This window comes from Miniopterus natalensis, chromosome 10, assembly GCF_054644295.1.
Source record: "Miniopterus natalensis isolate mMinNat1 chromosome 10, mMinNat1.hap1, whole genome shotgun sequence".
Lineage (NCBI taxonomy): Eukaryota > Metazoa > Chordata > Mammalia > Chiroptera > Miniopteridae > Miniopterus > Miniopterus natalensis.
Window position 1 is genome coordinate 50,957,136 of NC_142090.1, and position 21,982 is coordinate 50,979,117.

The 21,982-nt window shown below is 32.4% G+C and overlaps 1 protein-coding gene across 2 annotated transcripts in view; it reads right to left on the bottom strand.

The window, feature by feature from the left end:
- Positions 1-21,982, bottom strand: part of CACNA2D1 (calcium voltage-gated channel auxiliary subunit alpha2delta 1) — a 451,150-nt gene that overhangs the window by 15,008 nt on the left and 414,160 nt on the right. For both annotated transcript variants that reach the window (XM_087821121.1, XM_087821120.1), the window contains exons 24-37: positions 20,373-20,470; positions 17,908-17,995; positions 16,785-16,847; positions 16,025-16,128; positions 15,113-15,199; positions 13,658-13,725; positions 13,197-13,235; positions 11,718-11,789; positions 10,600-10,752; positions 10,466-10,518; positions 8,822-8,877; positions 8,297-8,426; positions 6,127-6,236; positions 5,096-5,178 (exon numbers count right to left, since the gene is read on the bottom strand). In XM_087821121.1, the coding sequence (XP_087677247.1) occupies positions 5,096-5,178; positions 6,127-6,236; positions 8,297-8,426; positions 8,822-8,877; positions 10,466-10,518; positions 10,600-10,752; positions 11,718-11,789; positions 13,197-13,235; positions 13,658-13,725; positions 15,113-15,199; positions 16,025-16,128; positions 16,785-16,847; positions 17,908-17,995; positions 20,373-20,470 (1,204 nt within the window). The remainder of the gene's footprint in view (positions 1-5,095; positions 5,179-6,126; positions 6,237-8,296; positions 8,427-8,821; positions 8,878-10,465; positions 10,519-10,599; positions 10,753-11,717; positions 11,790-13,196; positions 13,236-13,657; positions 13,726-15,112; positions 15,200-16,024; positions 16,129-16,784; positions 16,848-17,907; positions 17,996-20,372; positions 20,471-21,982) is intronic.

Here is a 21,982-nt window from a genome sequence, read left to right on the forward strand (position 1 = left end):
TTTCAGTTTGACACATTAAAATAGAAAAAGGATTCAGTGCCAATATTATATATATATTTGTACATGTACAAATATATATGTGTGTGTATACATATATATTTTAAAATACAATAATTAGGTTTCCTTCTAGAGATGTCTCTCAAAGGGCTCTTAATGAAGATGTCACTGAGGATTCCTCATTCCTATTTTTTTTCCAATTTTTCATTAAAAAATAACCAACAACATCTAAACCATAGTTATATTCATATGATTTTGCTCCAAGGCTAACTTTTTGAGACCATGTATACTTGGTGGCTCAAATCCCTTCCATTTCCCTTGTTAAACAAGAATTACTAACTAAACAATTACTCTGCCTTTCTTCCCAAAACTAGAACCTCTTACTAATTTCACATAGTAAGAGCACAAAAAATTTTAATTTATTTAAATAATTTTCCCAAGAGAAAATTTTCTGGTCATTCAGTTAAGAAGTTTTTGCACTTTTCTGAATTATAGTAATCATTAAATTTCCTTCAAGAGGCAAATCACTGGTGAAGACATCTACCAAACAATGGCTAACTTTTTAGATAGGTCTGTACTTAAGTAACCCATACCAGTGTTAAAGAAAAATCTACAAAAATTCCCTAAGAAATAATTTGTTCTCCTACACAGCACCTTAACATACTCACTACATTAACTTATGAAGTAGGTAGTATCTTTGTTCAGCTATTTAAATGTATGTGTGCATATGTAAATATACACAAACATTTATTTCTGTATAATCATTTTTCATGCACCCAATAATGTATTTTTATAAATTAGGTTTGCATAAAATAATGAACTTCCTCAATACACATATCATTGGCTTGCTTTCATTTCTTCTTTGATAAACTTCAGCTTTGTTTTTCTTTTGTTCTTCTTTACAACTTTAGTCTTCAAAAAGCTCTTATCAAAATGTCTCATTTGAACAGCTGTGTTTTAATAAAGTCCTCATGGTATGGGCTTCATAATTATATACCTATAATCTATATTCTTTTTTCCCCTTTTTTAAAAAAATATATCTTTATTGATTTTAGAGAGAGGAAGGGAGAAGGAGAGAGACAGAGATAGAAACAATGATGAGAGTGTCACTGACCGGCTGCCTCTCGGACACGTCCCCTACTGGGGATCCAGCCCGCAACCCAGGCATGTGCCCTGACCGGGAATTGAACCTCGATCTCCTGGATCCTAGGCCAAAGCTCAACCGCTGAGCCACACCCGGCCAGAATCTATACCCTTTTATAACTCCATAGGGTGTAAGGGTCCTAGCTTTAGACAGAGGCACTTTTTAAATGCTTAGAGAGATATACCCTTTAGATGACACCACCATCCCTGTTTTCCTGTGAGCAGAATCCAATCCACACAAGTTACATTCAGACTAATATTGAAGCTTAGACTTTAACCTTTATTGGTCCTAAATGTGGGGGAAAACTGCCAAATAATCTCAGTGGTTTTTGTGTGTAATATTTTATTTTTATCAACTTTCTATTGTTTCAAAGAAAATACTTCCTTTGATATCATCATAACAACATTCAAATTGCATAGAACAATTCACTATTCCACACAGGTGGCTGTGTTTTTAAAATCCCCACTCCGAGTGTAAAGTATATGTCATCTACAGCATCTTCTCAAGACTACTATTATATATTCCCCAAGGACACAACAACATCAAGGCATCCCAGATGTGCTCTTTTCATCTTTCAAAAAGTATTTCATTAAAACATATTGATCCCGTCCAGTTGGGTCCAACCACTGAGCCACACCGGCCAGGGCATTGCCTATAGATTTTTAAGTGTAAGGTAAAATGGGAAGTGATCTATTCAAAAGGAAGTTGACATGCATAATGAGTAGCCTATAAATCTTATCTAAAACATTCTGTGATTGATGGGAGTAAACTTTTGAAAATATAGTTAAATTTTACACTATTTTTGATCTATAAAAGAAAATGTAATACTTTTTTTACCCTTAAGCTTTAGTGTGCTCATTTCTATTGATTATAAATAGGGACAAATGTAGAAAATGTGATTTTACAACACCTTTAGTATGTAAATGGTATGATTACCTATGTAATCTTCTTTAAGGGATCAATTTTTTGGGATCAATGATATTTCAAATACCTACCTAGATATCAATTTAAAAATATGTTCATACAGAGAGATAATTTAATTTGGTATCTATCTATCATCTATCTATCATCTATCTATCTATCTATCTATCTATCTATCTATCTATCTATCTATCTATCTATCTATCTATCATCTATCTATCATCTATCTATCTATCATCTATCTAGCTATCTATCTATTTAAACCAGATAGGTTTCCTTCACTTGGAATTTTTTGCTGTGGAAACCATTATTTTATTATCCCAGGACAAAAGCAGTTGTTTTCTGAATATCCCTCTGCTACTCCACTTTTCCCCACCTCTGATAAGCTCACTCCATTCATAGTAATGGCCACGTCTCCATCTAGTGGTTTCCTAATCAATGACTACCTGGACAACAATGAAGAAAGAACACAACCCAAGCTGCTCTAGTAAAATAATCATGGTGAACCGAGAGCATCAGAAAAGAAACTGCAAAACTGTAAATGGAGCCCTGAACACAAAATCAGGTCCTAAAACATCTATTTAGTCATGTTGATTATATAATTCAGATAAATGACAAAAGGTTAATAAATAATATAATTTTGCCTAGATAATATAAGTAATACTAAGTAAAACAGACTTAGAAATTGGAAGCACTTATACTAAAATATTTCAATAAGAGCAATATTTTGGTAGTAAAAATCTGAAAAGTTATTTAAAAAAGAAAAATTAGAATGAGTTATTAAGTAATGATTGATAAAATTGAAATGGTATATTAATTTTATATCAGCATCTTTTGAAAATAAATTGAGATTACCAGTTCTAATAATTGTCCTTAAGACAGTTCTCTTTAGTTAAATTGAGACATCATGAAGCATGTATAATTTTTCTCCACAATGACTTAATATTTATAAAAAAAAAACATATGAGAAAATACTGATTTTTAAATAAATATAGGTGCTGTTATGGTCTGTTTAAGATTAGAAACTTATACAACATTTGAAATTAGCTATTTACATCAGTACTGGAATTTTAATAACCTGGTTTCAGGACAGTTACGGTGCATTTAGAGATATGGTTTATTTTTTAAAATTTTGAACCAAACACAAAAACAAAGAAAAATTAGAGAAAGTGACTGACCATCCACACCACATGAAAACTTGCAGTAAAATGAAGATAGGAGCTGACATCATGGTACAGGCACGACTCGTTGTGCATATAAGTTGATCCTATTAATAACGGGCAAAGTAGCAAGTACAGGAAAAGGAAAGAAAACACAGAAAAGAAGACATACGAGATGAGATTTCATGCAATTTGCTGGCAGTTAGCAGTTTATGTGAGCCTCCATCCAGAGCAGATTCACAGTGACCATTGCAAATAAGCATTACAGAATACTCCACTGCTAAAGAAACACAAGACATTATTAGCACATTAAGCTACCGAGCAAGACTTGTACTTTCACCCACAATCCACTGTATAATTTATAGGAACTTGAGTTACTGAGAATTTTTGTCTTAAACATTTTTAATGCCTTGACAAAAATTAGAGCTTCAGAGGGTGAAAATATTTTTGAGTAATAGGGATTTTATATGGTCTTTAAAGTTTATCTGAAGGAATTGAACCTCAGTCTATGATGGCAAATAGCTGATGAGCGAAGTTTCCCTAATGATATTACCCTGTTGGGTCCACAAACAACATTCTTTAGGGAATGACTTGACACGGGCAAAGCTCCTAAAGGTATAGTAGATAAAAGAACAGAAGTCCTCATATCTGAACTTTATTTAAGTCTAATGGTGTACAATGAAAAAGATCTATTAGCAGCAACTTTGAATCACTTTCCATCAAAGGGAATGATCAGTATTCCTCAGAGATAACTGAGATTTACCTGCTAAAACATCTTGCATTTTTAGCTTTATTCTCCATCCCTGATTTTATTTCTTCTTTGCTCCAATTATAATTTATATTACTTAACTATATAATATGTATCTATGGAAATGCATTACTTTTTTCTGGGACAAAAGTGGCTATGTATATTAGAGTAAATAAGTACAGAGTAGGCAAGTCAATGCTAAATAAATACCAACCTCTATAAATACACGTTAATCAGTAAATGATGGGGCCTGTTTTCAGAATAAACAGTTCCTAAGGTAATAATACTTGTTTACATGCTCATTGGTGTATGCAAGACAGTAAATGCAAAGGCACATCAGAGAATTGAGGAATACTATACTTAAAATTGATTTTTGAAAGTGGGCAGGCATTTTGTGGCCTTTATGTTTAAGAATAAAGTTTCTTAACTACAATAATTTTAAAATCATACAGCTGATTACAGACACAGAAAGTCTGAATAGTGTTAGAGGAAGATGACTGACCTATAGGAAAATTAGGAGTGTGTTTAAATAACATATTAAGTATGTTTTGTAAAATTTTATCAGCTTAACCCTATGTAATCGACCTGGTCTAATTTCAAACAATATAAGAATTAATACAGTTAATAGAAATAATATAAATCTAATATATGACAGAATTAGAAACCATGTCAAAAAAAGGTAGAATTGTAAAATAATTGGGTAATAGCTGTTTGACAGGTTTTTAAATACTCTGAATGAAGATTAAACCCAAATTAATGAAAATAACTTTTATATCTTCAAGATTGGAATATAAATGAAGGTAGACAACTCATATACTGTAAGTAACATTTACTGCCAATTACTGTTTTTTAGAAAGTCTTTAAAATCATCAGCTTTGTAATGCTGGATTATTAGTGAATTGATTGGAATTGTGTTGGAATTGTGTTTGAAAGTACAATTTCTGTGGGAAGGACAGATAGAAGAAGCAACTGTTAAGCTTATGCTTACCATGAAAAATATTGAAATGAAAGATCTATTTACCAGAAAGTACGTCATGTTAGTGAGAAACACTATGGCTCCTTAAATTCTTGTGGACAATGACCATCGAGCTAAAGTAAATTAATACAGTAAACGTTTGGTCTTACCAAGTCATTGTTATCAAAGCAGACGTCAGGCCCTTTTCGGTATCTGGGTTGCTTAACCATATCACAAGGATCTGGACCATCAGCTAAAGAAACTTGTTAAGGAATATGAAACTACTTTTCCTGCACACAATTAAAAAAAGAAATGCAATATATTTATTTCCCAAAGCAAGTAAGAGATACCTATGCCATTATTCCCAGCCCAACACAACCAGTTCAAATACTTAGGGATTTAAGGAATTAAACTGACACAATTTTTTTCTTGTCAGACTAGGGACTGTGTGAAGAGATCAACTTTTTAAATTGTGACTGAATATGGTACCTGGCACACAGCAAGTACTCAATAAATATTTGTAGAATATAAGTGAGTGAAATGCACAATTGATGCAGAGTATAAGGCAGGGTCATCCTTGTAAACGAGCACAAGGGAGAAGCTGGGCACACTCTACTTAACATAAACCAATTCCTAATAAATGTCAGTTCCAAACACAGGTGAGAACTATTTTTTCTTCTTCAAAAACAGCTTAGGCTAATGCAAAAATTATAGGCGCTCTACAGAACCTCTGCGTACAATGCTTTAATGGTCATTGCATGTCATTTTGCAGGTTTACTACCAGAAGTAGTTTTAGTGTTATTGCCATTGTAGTTGTAGCATACAACAGGATTTCCTTTTTTTAAGGCTGAATAATATTCCATTGTATGCATATACTAGACCTGACTCCACTTTGGATGATTGAGTATTGACAGCTTTCAAGCCACAGCTCTGTCAAGCCATTTTACTTGGGAACCTGCACTGCTCTCTCCACCAAACCTCATCATGTGAGTAAGAAGCCTTACACATTTTTTCAGTGCATTTGTAGCAACATCAGTCTTGACATCCAAACCAAATTTTGTGTGAGGTGTCCATTCTGCCTCAGTGAGATGATCACTCTATAATATTTTTCTTTTTAGGAGCATAAACAACATGACAAGATTAAAAATGCACTATTTTTAAATGGCTTTCCATTCCAAACACCTCTACTGTCAAAGGATACAAGTCTGCTCTGCTTGTATGAGCAGCCGTGTGTCACAGGGACAAGTCCCTTTGCTCTCAACCATTATGAATACTAAGTTGGTGTTCATAAGTTTTTCTACATGAAAGATTCTGTAAAATATTTTTAAAAACAACAAAATTATCTTGGGAAAGAAATAAAAATCTTTCAAAGATTCTTAAATATTAAAGACAAAATATCACATCTTGAAACAGCATCACCAACACAAACAATAAAACAGAAGGAGAATGATCTTAGAAGATTACTGTGTTTTATTTATTAGTACACACACATTACGTCTCTCAAATGAGTATAAAATATGCAAAAATGTTTTGTGTGGTTTTTTTTTAAAAAGTTAGTCCTCAATGCAAAAATAGCACTATTTAGTTGTTGAAACTCATAGAAAAAAATATTTTATTTTACATGTTTAAGGAATTGTGGTATTTATCATTGGAAATATGCCAAAGTTGCCTTATTTTACAGATAAAACTTTTAGTACAAATATGGCTAAGCATCTTGCCCAAGCTAATGGCAGAGTAAAGACTAAATCATGTTGTTCAGCAAACTTTCTATAATGATGAAAACGTTTTTTGCTTTCTCCGATATGACAGACAATAAGGCTATTGAGCACCTAGAATGTGACCAGTGTGACTGATATCAACATTTTAATATTGATTAACTGTAATTGATAATTGAAATAGTCAACTGTGGCTGGTAACTGCTAAACTGGACAACACAGATACAGACAAAGTCAAGAGCTTTAAATTCCATGAAGTGTTTTTTGCTTTTGTTTTTTGCACATCTTAAGCTGCTTCTGTCTTCTTCAGCAACCAAGATAAAAATGTAAATCTGTCCTTAAAGAGTAATTTCTTTATGATTATGTATGTTCAAAGAAGTGGGATTTTCTTGCTTTCCCTCCTCATTGAACTTAGGACACAAGCATAAAGTGAATTAAAAAAAAAAAATCATGATTCAACTTAATATCTTGATTATATTGATCTTTGCGATTTAATTTAGCCAACTTTTAACCACACATTGCTAGTTCTGGACATCAATTAATGAGAGGCCAAAGGACTCAAACTCTTTCCGATGTACCCATAGAACATGCTACAGTGCTGTTTCTTGAAGCTGATAGCATAATACACTAATCTCTAAACAGGATGGGTCTGCTTTCTGCTGAGTTTATGCCTGGCTGGCCTCCCCTTTCTTCTTCTTTCCATACCCTCTACCTCCTCCTAGGACATAAAGATTACTTAAGTCATAAAATCATATTGACCATATCTATTAAAAATGCATGCCAGTTTCAGTTAACCTATTCCTGAAGACATTTTTAACTGTTATAAACTTTATTTTTTTAAATCCCTACCAATTAACAATTCCAGCCCTTTCACATGCTCACATTACCTGATCTCTTCATATTTCCTCTTCTCTATGTTAACATTTCTTCACTAAAAACAAAGTATCTCAACTCTTTGCCCTCTAAGCTGTGCCTTTCTGCTCTGTTCTCAGTGATCCTGTGACATGGACTATCACTCTCCTCTTAAAACTTCAAAAAACTCCTCCTCACCTTTCTCCTCTATCCCATTACAATCTCTTCCAAAAAATGTTTCAAGGTGTTTTATGGATACTGGTGACTAACATTAACCTTGACCTTGGGAAACATTTCTCCCAGTTCTTCCAGTTTCAAATCAAACATATCTTCAATGCTAAATTTCAGTGAGTACTAGAACACACACCCCTTAATATCTTTTTGTAAACCTGTGTAGTAACTACATGTAAAAAAGAACCATATAGGTGGTTTAGAATTATGGATGTAATTAATCCTAGTTTTAGGATGAATAATTCTGCAACTTTCTTTATACTAGAAAATTTTAATATAGGTTCTTTGAGATGAAAAAATAAATACATTTAAATATAATGGAATTTCTCATTTTCTGGCTAAAAGTGGTATTGATTTCTTGACTATATATCATAGTTAAAGGGATTATCAAAGTTAGAATTCATTTTAAAACCCACAAAGTGAAGATCTCTGATGTTTTCATCTTAAAACAGTTACTCATATCTCTCAGACTTGAACAATAGCAATCTCCAGTATTTTCTATAGTGATTATAAAACTGAATACAGTTTCTTAGTGAAATAGAAATGGTCCAGAAATGAAGAAAAAAAAATTACCTGGAACAGTTTCCACAGTCTAATACTCCACTGAATGATTTACTATCATTATCAAAGAAATACTGTGTTTGTTCAGTAATGCAGCTCTGCTTTGATATAGAGGCTGTAAAGTCATCATCTTCCATGTCAACTGTGGGGAAATAAAGACCACCATCATGAGGGGACACTATATCAGTCCCCAGCACCTTCATTTCTCATGGAGCACAACAACTGTGTAAGGGCAGGCACTTTGATTGGCTAAAGGTCAAACTCAAGATTAACAGAGTGGCAGCCCCTAATAGGTGCCCAATAAATTTCAGTAGAATAAATTAATTCAAACACATTAACAGCTACAAAATAGAGGCCGATGTGAAATAGGAAAGTTTTGACAAAAAGGTTTTAACCTACAAGTGTTAAATGAATGACTTCTCTCTCTTTTTCTCTCTCTCTCCCACACGTTCTCTTTCTTATTGAGTTTGTTAAATTCTGTACATCCAAAAAGAAAAATTTAATTATTAAGACAATAATATCTGAGCTTTTACGTACCTGCCTCAAGAAGTCGTGGAAAGGTCAAACTCAAGATTAACTGCTGTAGAATAGACCTGAATTTTAAATATGAATAATTATTGATAAAAATCTATATATTTTCCTTTATAAATTACAAAATAAAAACCTGAGGAATTTTTTATATACACATAAACACATTTATTTTTCATCTTTCAGGGGAAAAATTCAGAATTTGCTAATACAAAGTTTAGAAGCATTCTATATAAATATTTTTTAAATTATATAAAACATTGTAAATTATGTTCTGAAGTTAGGTGTGTTTAGGACCAAATGAGGGACATGTGTGTGAGGAATCACATTATAAAATGAGATTGTGAGAAGTGGTAACTCTAGCAGGATAATGTCGGTATTTTAGTGCCTGGGTTTCAGTCAGAATTTTCTCCATCTTTCAGTTTTTGAAACTGTGTGGAGGAAGAAAAAACCCTAAAAACAAAAATGACTTTGTGCCATGGGTTTATAGATGACTTACTTTAGAATATATTTATAAATACATAATGTGACATTTATGAAATAAATATACATATATCTATGGCATATGGCACATTTCAGTTTTATAATAAAGGGGAATGGAACCAAATATTAGTATAGAGTTATCTGGAACTGAGTTTAATAAAAAAGGGGAGGGGCAGTGGTGAGTGGGCAGATATTCTGACCAGAAAATAATATAAAGGCAATCAAGTATTTCAGAATCAATATAAGGTTTAGAAAAAACCTATGTGAATTAATATATAAATCTCTTTCACAATAGAAAGCACCATTTTTCACAATTTTCCCCCCAAAATTGTTTTTTTTTTTTTTTAATCTAAAATCTTTGCTACTCTGTAAACACTTAATTTTAGCTGGGAAAGCCTCAATATCAAATGAATGTTAGAGAGTAACCTACCTGGAATAAGACTTGGACAATACAGTAGGGCATTGGTACAAAAGAAACATAGGTAGGGAGGGAGGGAGAGATTGGATCCCAGACACACCAGGAGGCTTAGTTACTTGATTTAACCAGAACCAAACAATGCCAGATTTGATCTTCCAGACTTTCCACAGTGCCTCCCTAAGCAGTTTAAATGTCTCATTTTCAAAGGTGACAGGTTATAGGTGAGGGGGTGAAGAAGGTAAGAGGATGGATTTGGTGAAAAGAAAGAATTAGATCCCTTTCAGCAAGACGATGCCTCCAAAACTAAGCCAGCCTTTGTATGAACAGTAAAGAGGTAGAAAGATAAGTCATTATGTCATGAATTTGATCAGTGAAGACATCTAATTTGGATATTGAAGCCAATTAATAGAAGGATAAAACACCTAAAATTTAAGGAATTGAGTATGATACACAGAAAGAACACAAATGAAGTTTCAAAGGTCCCATGGAAAAAGAAGCATCTGAGAAGTCTCAAGTTTGCACGAGCATAACATTGTTTTCATATAAAAAAACTGAAAAATTGTAACAGCTTTACTCCAATGACTTAGAAAGAACTATTTATAAGTATATATTGCCAATATGTGCTATTGGAAATTTTAAAACACTAACTCTCATGATAATTTTTTACATGTCACAAAATCTGTATTTTCATCAAATTCTTTACTATCTGACATCTTTCTCTCATTACCAATAAAAATACAATTTTGACTTACCACGCAGCAGCAGTAGCCCACCAGCCGATGTGCAATATGTCCGCTATTGATGGCTAGGAAATATAATAAAATGTGAGTGCATTAATTTATACTGAGTGTCTCAGAGAGGAAGGGGCAACTTGGGTGTTACTGACCACGTATGCCGAGCGATGCCCTGCGCCTTGCTTTGGTGCCGCACCAGGCTCACACACTGACTGGTAATCGTAGGATTTGTTAAAAGCATAGACCGATATATTAATCAGGTGTCTCATCAAACTAGGATCAATCTCTCCAAAAAATCTTCCAATCTGGCACAGAAAGAAATAATAACATGAAGTTTCAAGTGAAAGTCAAATATTAACCTGAACCAGTACAATGAAAAGAAATAATACAAAGAACTGTGTACTAAAACTACCCAGGAGTTTTAAAACAGAAGCAAGTAACAACCAGGATATGACACTCCAAAAGAGTGCAAATGAACTGAGGTGTTCTCGTTACTCAATGGCTCTGTGAGAGATTTGTGGAAGGAATGGACACAATAGATTCAGCATTAAGGACACAAATGCCTCCTGGGGACGGGAAGAGTAGTATAAATAAGAAAAATGCATGGGACATGAGAAAGAAACTTGTAGAAACTGATGAACTGGAGTGAGTCCCATCTAGAGGGGCAACCTCTAGGTGATTAGAGGATTACCCTAGAGTTTAATCCTAAACTCCAGCCCGTAAACATTGACAGGGAAAAGGTCATTGTTGAGAGGTCTTTTCTTCCTTCCTTCCTTTTTTTTTTTTTTTTTTAAGAGAAGCCAGAAATGTACATTCACAAGTGAAATTAGTTGGCAACAAATTCTACTTTGTTCAAAATCCTGTGTGAACCAAATAGCCTATGTGCTGCCAATTTACAAATTTGGGATTAAGAACTTCACCTGTTTCAAACCAGCCAGATATTAAGTTAGACATTATCAACGGATAAATATTTAATATATGAAAATATTCTAAATTTCTGAAAGTCAAAAATAAAAAGTTCATATATATTAAGATCCTTAGCTATATGTTTTAATTACTGTGAGTACTAGGAAGTAAACTCAACTAACAAACATAACGTAATCTAGATTTTGGATGCATTTCTTAGCGATTTATATCATATTAAGCACTTTAAAGTTTATAACAAAAATAAAACAACTCATCAATTTCTATTATGGTATGAAGGAGTTTTGCAATGTTGATCAGGAAAATATGCTTTGGAAACCGTAGTTCTTTTCACTTTAGTACACACCTGGTTAGTATAATCATCATGATTTGCCATTAAAAGAAACCCACCATCATCTAGAATCACACAATCCATTACCTATTAAAAAAAAAAAAAACAGTTAACATATTTTCAGGAAGGTTAGAAGGTTGCATTATTATTACTCCATTATATGTAGATGATTATAACAACAATAGAGAAAAATCAAATGACTATGTATTCTCTTGAACACATATGCTCAAGAGATTCTGATGAAATAAATTAAGGGCAAGCACAGATTCCTATCAAACCCTCAGGGCTTGGTTCCACCCCTATCCATCAAGTTAAAACTGTCAACTTCACCTTAACAAATCATAAGAACAAATCAGAAATAATCTTTTTTCCATTTTAAAGTCCTCTGAATGATTCAATAAGTTGGATAGATCAAAATACTTAATAACGTATAGTTATTTTATTATTTTAAGCTTATGCTTGAGATTTGATAAAAAAATAATTTTAATGAATTTTAGTCACCATGCTTCACAGACTTAAAAAAAAGCAGAAGTCTAAGGATATTTAGAACTATTTTAATTAAAAATACTTGGTTGGATAATTTGAGATGTAAAAGAAAAAGCAAAACAAGAAATGCCTGTGACTAAGAAGAAAATCATTAATCCTGAAATATAGAATAAATTCCCACCTAGTTTAAATGAAATTTAAGTGCTTGAATCAATTTAATAATTTTCATTGTATAAAAATCACAGTTTAAAACATTGTTTTCAGAGTTGGGGACATATGCATTCCACTTTCCTACTGTGGAAGCAGCTAAAACCTTTAGAGCTAAAACCTTTGCTCTAAAAACATAGTGTTCATAATCTATGTTGACAAAGTCTCTGTAAAATGGACAAAGTACAAAAATAAATTATTGGCTCATAATTGTAATGACTAGAAGTGATAAGATGACATAAACCCCTTTCTTCCCTTGGAGATATACACACAGATAAGATGACTAGAAGAGTGGAATTCACCCCTTTTTATGTGTTTTTGGAATACTTTAGTATTATTCTTAGAGCATCTAGGAACATTATAATAAATTCTGTAATTCCTAGCTTTAGTTAAAAATCATTTCTCATCATTGTAAATACAGTGTTGAACAAATTTAGAGAAAGTGCAAAAGATGAGGGAAGACTGCATTGATAACTGATAAGTATACTTTAGTTAGAAACTTCCCATTCAGGAACAGAGGTAAAGATAAATATGTACAAAAGAATCTAACAGAACTGAGAAAGAAGAGAATACCATCCATATTGATATGGCTTTATTGTAAATTCCCATAATATATTTATCTTTTTAAAGTTAGGAATTAAAAGCATATAATTCAAATTCTTAACTATGAATTAGTTCACAACTTCACAGAGTAAATTTTTTAGCATTTGATTAAAATTTCCTGCATCTTTTTTTATCATAAAATCTTAGCAATAATAAGAAAAAATTATAGTTAAAATTTTTATTTTAAAGTTTTCTTACATCACTGTTTCTTTTGCAGTCACAAACTGGACCAGCACACTGAAAGACAAAATATAATTATTGCCATATCTTTTCAAATTAAATTTTAATTATATCATATTATTATCTTGTTACAATTATAAATCAATAGTTTATCTAGTATAAAAGTAAGATTAAATATTAGTCTAGTCCATAATTAAAAAGGTAATTACTTTACCTTTAAAATTAGAAAATAGCAATTACAGATTATCTACACTAGCATTTCAAATTGTAACACTGAAATATTTTTCTTTTTATATTTATTAATTGATTTTAAAGATCTTTGAAAAAAGTGAAATTCATAACTCTCAGTATTGTGGCACTGAAAATTTCTTTTGCCTCTGTTTGTATAAGATTTTACTTCTACTTTTCTTATTTACATTTGAGATTATTAATTATATAGTAAAAAAAAAAAATTATATATATAAATTAAAGTATCTTACCGGATCCCTGATTGATGTTTTGGTGAAATTCTCTATCCAGGAATTTACATCAATTTTAATTCCAACAACTGAAAAATTATGTAAAAGAAAAATGGACATATACATTTAAAAATTAGGTATGATTCTCACATATCTATTTTTCCTATAATATATGAAATTTCCTGAGCAGGAGAATGTAAGATTTTTAAGATTAAAAAAATCAATTTCAGCTATACATTGAAACATTGATTTGAATTAATTTAAAAGGCTGTAATTTTAATTAGCTACAATAAATATTTTCTACATAATTTAGGTAATTTATACAATAGCATTAAATTTGGGGTGAATATAATGTTTATTAAAGAGATACTTCTTGGGTTTTCATTAAGAAGTATTGCTGATAGCTCTTCAACTATAACATAAACTTTGTTTATATTCACAATACAGTTTATTCACTTGCCACAACCTGGCTAATTAATTAATGTAGAGAGTAAGCTCAAAAAAAATTGGACAGTGTTAGGAATAGCTTTATAAATATTATGTCATTTAAGTAGAATATCTTACCAGGCTTCCCTAATCTGGCCAATGCTATGTATGCAATAGGTACTTAAGCAATGTTGGTTAGAGTGGATAGATGAGATGAGAGGATGAGTGGATGGGAGAGTAGAAGAATAAATAAGAGTCAGAGAATAACTAAGTAAATAAAAGCAATTGAGTGAATGAAGGAAAGGGTGTATTGGTTAGTGAGTAAGTGACAGAGTGAATCTACCTATGTAGTTGAACCACTGAGGGATAAAACTGCCCTCAGGAGCAGGGAGGCAATTTATGTTCTCCACGTGGCCTAATCCATGCTCTTTGAAAAAGTCAAACAATACTGAATCATACAATGAGAAAAATAGTAAGTTACTTTATCGTATCTACTTATTCCAACCTACCTCCAATTCCTATTGATGTTCAGTTTTACAAACTGTTTTGTTTTCTTGTTTGATTTGTTTTAACAAAAAAAGTCACTTTTCTATTTTATTGGAAGTTTTTTAAAATGAATCCCTACCTAATACTTTTTAATAGACATAGAGTATAGATATGCCATAATTTATGTTTCCCCCAACCATGTTCACATCATTACAAATATTCACATCCTTGGCCATGTATACTTCTGCATATTTGAAAGTGTCTCTTAGGTTGGACTTCTAGAATGGGATTGCTGGACCAATCTACCACTTAGAATTTTGATATATGACACTAAATTGACTCCATACATTTGTGTCAACAGTGTATAAACATATATACTTTGAAAATTCCTCAATTTTATATTATCAATTTTATCCCCAAGCTCAGGAAGTAATTGCATTTTATTTTACTTATTTATTTTTTATTTGCCTGTCTTTGACCTTGTCTTGGTTGAAACTTTCTGATTAGCACTGCCCATTTTTAATATAAATATTAGGTCACATTTAATTTGAAGCATGTACTTACCTGCAGGTTTAAGAAGTTTTCCTTGGATATATATTTCTACAGCTTTGCTTACCATAATACCTGATTCATAAGCACCAGGTCCGCTTTCTAAAAAAAAATGCAAAAGAGGCCTATCTAGATAAATCAAATAATAATTGAATTTCTTTCAATAGATAACCATTCTAACATAGGTATATGCTATATACCAGGGTAACTGGATCGTCCATGAATTGGTCGACATTAGTTGGCTTTGGGATGTGAACTGTTCAGCTTGGCTCCATCTATTCCACAATATAATGGGTGCATGCCAAATCTCTGTTTCATGACATTTGCTAAAATATTGGGAAGGCAGCTGAAGTGGGAAGATTGATCTTAGATTCCCAAACCGCCTTTGCATTTTAGAAGATGTATGTCCCTGGACAAAACTGAAATTTTCTGAACTTCATTTTTCCCACTTATGAAAATGAGGATAAATAATACCTACCTCCAGAGAGACTGAGTAATTAAATTGGAAAATTTTAGGAAAATAACACAATGAAATATTTTAAAATATGGCTATTATTAATTTCTATAATATATTTAATAAAGTGACAGAGTGGAGTAAACTAATTATATTTTTAAAAAATGCATTAAACATTCTTCATTATATTTGCAATTTGTGAAATGAGATTATCTACATGTGTTTCTATGTATTAGGCATACCTGTAGGTAAGCTGTCTCTACATTACTGAATGACTGTTTCCTGTATGTGCATTTTACCTTCTCAATTAAATAGATGCTTTTGTCTTTCCAAAGTCAGCATATAGTGTATACTTAATAATGACTTTTCTGAGCAATTAACTTACAATATATTGTTTTAGGGGAATGCAGTTAGTAGCAATAATTTATATTTCTAAAAAAATTGGGAAAGCTAAATTCCAAAGTAATACTTACTGTTAAAGTAGGGAGCAGTGAAAACATAGTTATCATTATCAAGACTCCTTTTATAGAAGCTGTCCTCATACGTTTCTGGGTTTTCTTGCCAATTTTCTCCAGCCCTAAGGAGGAAATGGCTCATCATTTTTATTCTTTAATCTACCTGATAACCTACTTTTCCCTTTGTGGACAAAGTGAAATTTACAGATATGTCTACATCCCAGGTATGTCTAAGCAAGTTAGTGGTAATTGATGGGGTATATGATATCCATTAATTAAGCAATTTATCAGCACAGAATTATGCAAAGGGTAGGAAAAAGCTGACTCCTGCTTTTACTCTGCCATTTACTAACTAGGTAATTCTGGACAAGTCAGTTAATAGATCAATTAATATTAATAAGCCTGCCCAGCCCACTTTACAGACTGTTCTGAAGATAACAGGGGCAAGATCCATTGAAGAACAGTAAAAACACTAAAGTGCTATACATATAGCCTACAGGCTATAATCATCATGTTCACTTAACTAGGTTAGTTTGTGTCTACAAAGACACTTATTTTTAAATCTCTTAAAATCTCTTAAAATCTCTTAAAATCATATAATAGCATTTCTAAAGAAATGAAATATTTTAATAATGTAAGCATATTAAATAATGACTCAGATTTAATCTATGAATAATGATCGGTGTCTCTGAAGAATGGCTTCCTTATAGAGTCATGTGCAGATTCTTACCATAGTCTTTTGTAATTACTTATTTTTACAGGTGTTATTTGAACTTACTCTTTGGGATAAACTCTGGTAATCCCACCATCAGTCACAACAAACCGTGCTTTCACTCCCTTTCTGGAACAGAAGGCAGAAGAAGGAAGCATTTTATTCAACTTACTCTTTGTAAGGTATTAATTTAGGTGGTGGTGACACAAAGGTAAATAAAATTAGTTCCTAAAATACAGAAAGCCAAAATAAATATGTCAATAGCTGCAACTATGTTTTAATAGTTAAAATATCTAAGAAATAAGTACTTAAAGGGAGGATGCGTAAAGAAAGCATCTCATAGGAAAGAATAATATGGCCAGACTTTGAAGATGGCCTAGGAGTTAACGGAGATGACAGAGAAAGCAAGAAGATATCACCTGTTGAGTAAAGGAGATGCATAGAGAAAGCAAAGAGCGAGTGTATCTGATGTGATAAAAGCATAAGGCACAAGGTGAGAAAAAAAGGAAGTCAAGTTTTGAGTACAGGCTTCTAAGAACGATCTTGAAACCCATGCCGGAGAGCATCAGCCTGGAACTGGAACTGCATGTTAAAAGCAAGACTTACTGGCACGTGTGACTTATACAGAGAATAGAATGGGACCTGTTATAGGAAGAGGAATGGGAAGCACTAAAGGCATACAAATCAGTGGCTGTAATTTTCTGGAAATGGAAATTAGGACCTTGAGTATGAAGAAGAGAGGAAAACATTGTTAGAAGAGCTATGTAGCATTTGACGATTGATTGGAAATGGGTGGAGAAGAGACTATATAAATGAGAACTGTAGTCAGATTTCTCAGTTTCTTGATGGGATGTATGGTAGTGCTATTAGAAAGCCAACTGAGTGTTCACTAGAAACCCTATTTTACCACACACACTGAAATACACACAGACATGCCTGTGCACACGCCTATGCACACATCAGTGTATACACTACATGTAAAGCTGAGTAATGGCAGACGTTACTCCTCACACACGCCCACGACTGCAAATGCAAGTTGCCAACAATTGCTAAATAATTTTCTCAAGAAATTGTTATTAAAGATAAATAATGAACTTTAAATTTGAGACCTATTTCTACAGATTTCCCACAAAGATGCTAAACTGAAATGGAGGACTTATATTTTTTATTAATAAGAACAAATACTTACATGTTTTTCTGCTTACTCCAATAATTTTGGACCAGTTCACTTGTAAAGCCTGCATCCAGCAAGACCCGATTAATCAAATCCTTGTTACCTAACACAGAAGAAGGAGACCCTCAATTACACCCACATACCTTTTAAATTAAAATAATGAGGTAAATATATTATCTGTTTCTAAAAGCAATTTAGAATAAATAATATTTCTATGAATTTAAAAATATATGCATTTTTGTTATACTTTTCATCTTGTCTCCCATATTTCAGGCTATTAATAGTGGAAAAGCCAATTCTAAATGAGGCAACTTACTTTGTAAACTTTATAAAAAAGATGTGAAATATGCCAATCAAGAAATGATGAGAAAATATTGTTTTTAAAAAAATGTATTTTTATTGATTTTAGAGAGAAAGGAAGGGAGAGGGAGAGAGAGAAAGATTAGTGTGAGAGAAACAGCACTCGGCCGCCTCCTGTGCTCCCCCTACTGGGGATCAAGCTGCAACCCGGGCATGTGCCCTGCCGGGTTGGGAAACAGGGGCCTTGGGTGCGTGGGACAAGGCTCAACCGACTGAGCCACACAGGCCAGGGCTGTTTTGTGGGGTCTTTAGTAGGATAGTGTAGTGATTCCAAACCATCAAAATTTCAGGACAACTTTATATATAAATATAAAACTACATAATTATATAGGTTTTGGTTTGTTTTGGCCAAGGAGCCTAATAAGTTATCACAGACCAACCCTATTCCAAGATTGGCTTTTGGAATCTACTGATATTGGTGAAGGAGCCTATCAGCTCAACTTCAAAGGTAATGGAGAGGATAGGTGATGAGATCCAAGGGTAAAATTAATACACATTCTTAAAACACTTTTCCTTCATCCTTTCTCCTGGCTCCTCTGCTCTAAGCCCATGAAACTCTGAATAACCTATAAGTACCCTCTGAAAGTTCACATTTATAATAAAAGTTCATTTTATTCAGATTAGAAATGTATGGCTTTACTTATCCTATTACTACAAGAGGTGGGGGTAAGATAGGCTAAAAACATTTTACTTTTAGAGTTAGTTTTACATATTATTTGATAACATGATGTGAAATATGATTGAGGAAAATATAAATTCTTTTATAGCCATTAGCTACATTTTATACTTAAAAATCCAATATAATTTCAACTCTTCACATGGTTACATAATCACCTCAAACATTTCTTATTGGACTATAGGGGAGGCAGATAAAAGGTGAGTGAAATGGAGAAAGAGACTGAAGAACAGACACGAGTATGGATATTAGTGCTATTATACTGAAAGTATTTTGTCGAAACATACTCATACTTTCCTAGGCTCTAATGGCATGCAATTAAATAAATATTCGAGAACATTATTTCCGTTCTCTCTTGGGAATGCCTACTACTAATAGGAAATAAACAGTAATGTAAATAACCCTGAAAAGGCCTGGGCGCAGTAAGGGTGCGCACCGAGAAGAAGGGTTTGGAATCACTCGTTCAGGCGTGGCCAGTGTGGACTTCATCTCCCAAGGCAGGTTACCAGAGCAGCTCATTCTTCTTAGAGGTGCTCGTTGTTCCTTTTTATGGCATAAGTTTAAATTTGAGACCGCTTTAAGATGGACATTTCAGTTTTTATAACTGAGGAAGTGCTTTGTTTAACTCTTCTTGATAGAAAGGGAAATAATTTTAAAAGGGAGGAGAGAGGAGGCGGAGGAAGAGGAGAGAAAGGACCAAAAACATCAATTACGCAGGCTTTTCCTGTTCAAACAGATTTACTAAGGTAAATTTTTTGTTATAGAGCCGGTTTTCCTCTGTTATTACCCATTTGCATTGCATTTTTCCCCTGACATTACTTCTATAGATATTTGTAACAAAAAGAGAGTTAAGATTTTTAAATGTTTTAAAAGCTAAGAATCCATAAACCTCCATGAAGTTTCATAGTATGAATGATGAAGTTTTCTCTGAAAGACAAATATAATAGTTAAAGACAAATAAAATGTCTTTTATCCCAATTTTATTTACTTCATAAAATGGGAAAATATAGAAGCATATTTTTAATCACAAAGTTAACTATGATCAAAAGAGAATGTCAGTAAGAAAACAAACCATTAAGTAATATATCTTTATATCTTGGTCTTAGTCTATTCATACTAAAGCTCATTATATAAATTGGAAGAAATATATAAATTGATAAAAATGTGCTATATATTTGTTTTTCTCTATATAGCAAGAACAATGCAATGAAAAACCTTCCATTCAAAATTAAGCTTCTTAAATTGGAAAGAATCAAAGGTAAGCATATCCTATTTACATTTAAACATTTACAAGTGTCTATTACCTGTCTTTAAAATTTTGATTTCACTTAATGTAATGAAATTTCTTTACTAGGGCCGTAACAGCAGGCTAAACTGAAACAAGTTTTGACCACTTTGGATATAAGCACAGTGAAACAATTACCATGAATTAATGCATACTTACAGGATGGATTGTTTGGAGTTTTTCTATCAATAAACTCATTGAAATTTAAAAGAAATTCAGTGTTATTCTCTGATATTTTAAGGTCATTGCAGTAATCTCTGAAAAAAATATTTTAAGATATTGAGGATTAAAATCAAAACATTAAAAAATGTACATGGTAATCATAGGAAATGAAAACACTTTTTTAACTAGCTATATGACTTTGTAAGCCATTGATCTCCTTGTTTCCCCCATTTCCTCATTTCTATATCAAAACAATACTTTGAAAATAAGTGGTATTACAGATAATATATATTATGCAAGTGACCTCTGGATAGTATGTGATCAATAAATCTTAGCTTTTGTTATTCTTATTACATTATCACTGTATATTGTAGGTTTGCAATTTTTGTATAGAACTTAACTGAGAAATTTTTAAATATTTTTTCACTAAATATCAGAATAAACCATATCAGAATAAACCCATCAGATGCTTACATTTTAATGAGAAATTACTGTTTTAATAAAAATAATAACCTATTGAAAAAAACTGGCATTGATTGAACTATTTGCAAATTTTGAATTCCTGATTTAATAACAGACAAGTGTGTCCTGCATTTAATCAACTGCAAGATTGGCACCTGAAAAAAAAAAGTGTTGTACAGGTATGTAGTTGGAAAAGAGAAGACTATTTAATAGTATTATTAGATAATTGTGTCTATTCTTTTTTTGATACCAAAATTTGATTATTTGTAATTTCTTGAGTTGTAATACTGAATTCAAAACAGTGTCACTGAACTTTTTGTACTGTTACATTAAATTTAATGCACTATCTTATACTTTACATGAATATTTTTTGCACCTATGATTTTGTAACATAATTCATCAGTTACTTGGAAAATATGAGTTACGCAGGTCTTCCAAATGATGACACATTTCATTATACAATACTGGAAATACACATCATTAATATCATCACTGATTGCAACAGATAAGTCTAAATTTTAGGACACTTACAGTAATAAGTACAATTTTCCCCAAATTCAAATTTTAGTTTAAAATCGGATTTTTGTCCTTGGCAACAAATACTCCCAGTCAAAGCTGATTTGATTGCTGTCTGAGAAAATATTTTCCAAATACCAAAGTCCCTGGTTTAATTAAAATGATATTTCATGAAACAAACAAACAAAACACACCAATTTCAGATCTCAACTCAAACAATCAGAAGGCAATGAGAAAAGCCTAAGTGTTTTCACTTTCCCCGCAAACTGCAACTGGCTCTTTCCCTGATGTGGGTGCCAGGCAATGAAGACTGCAACAGCCCTTTAGTGCCACTGCCTTAGTTCCTGTGAGGGTATCAGCTCACCATTGCTTTTGTACTGTCAATGCAATGCCAACATGGTAAAACAGACAAACACCATGGCATTGTTAGGAAAACAGCTTTGACCTTGTAGATTCTCTGGAACCCAAAGGATTCTGAGAACCATACTTTGACATCTGTTGTCCTAAGTGTTTTAGAAATTCAGAATAAATATAAGGCAACATATATATAAGATTGCAATGATAATAAGTAGTTTAATACAACCAACAATTTGGATAATCAAATATTCAAGACGGAAACTCAATTAAAT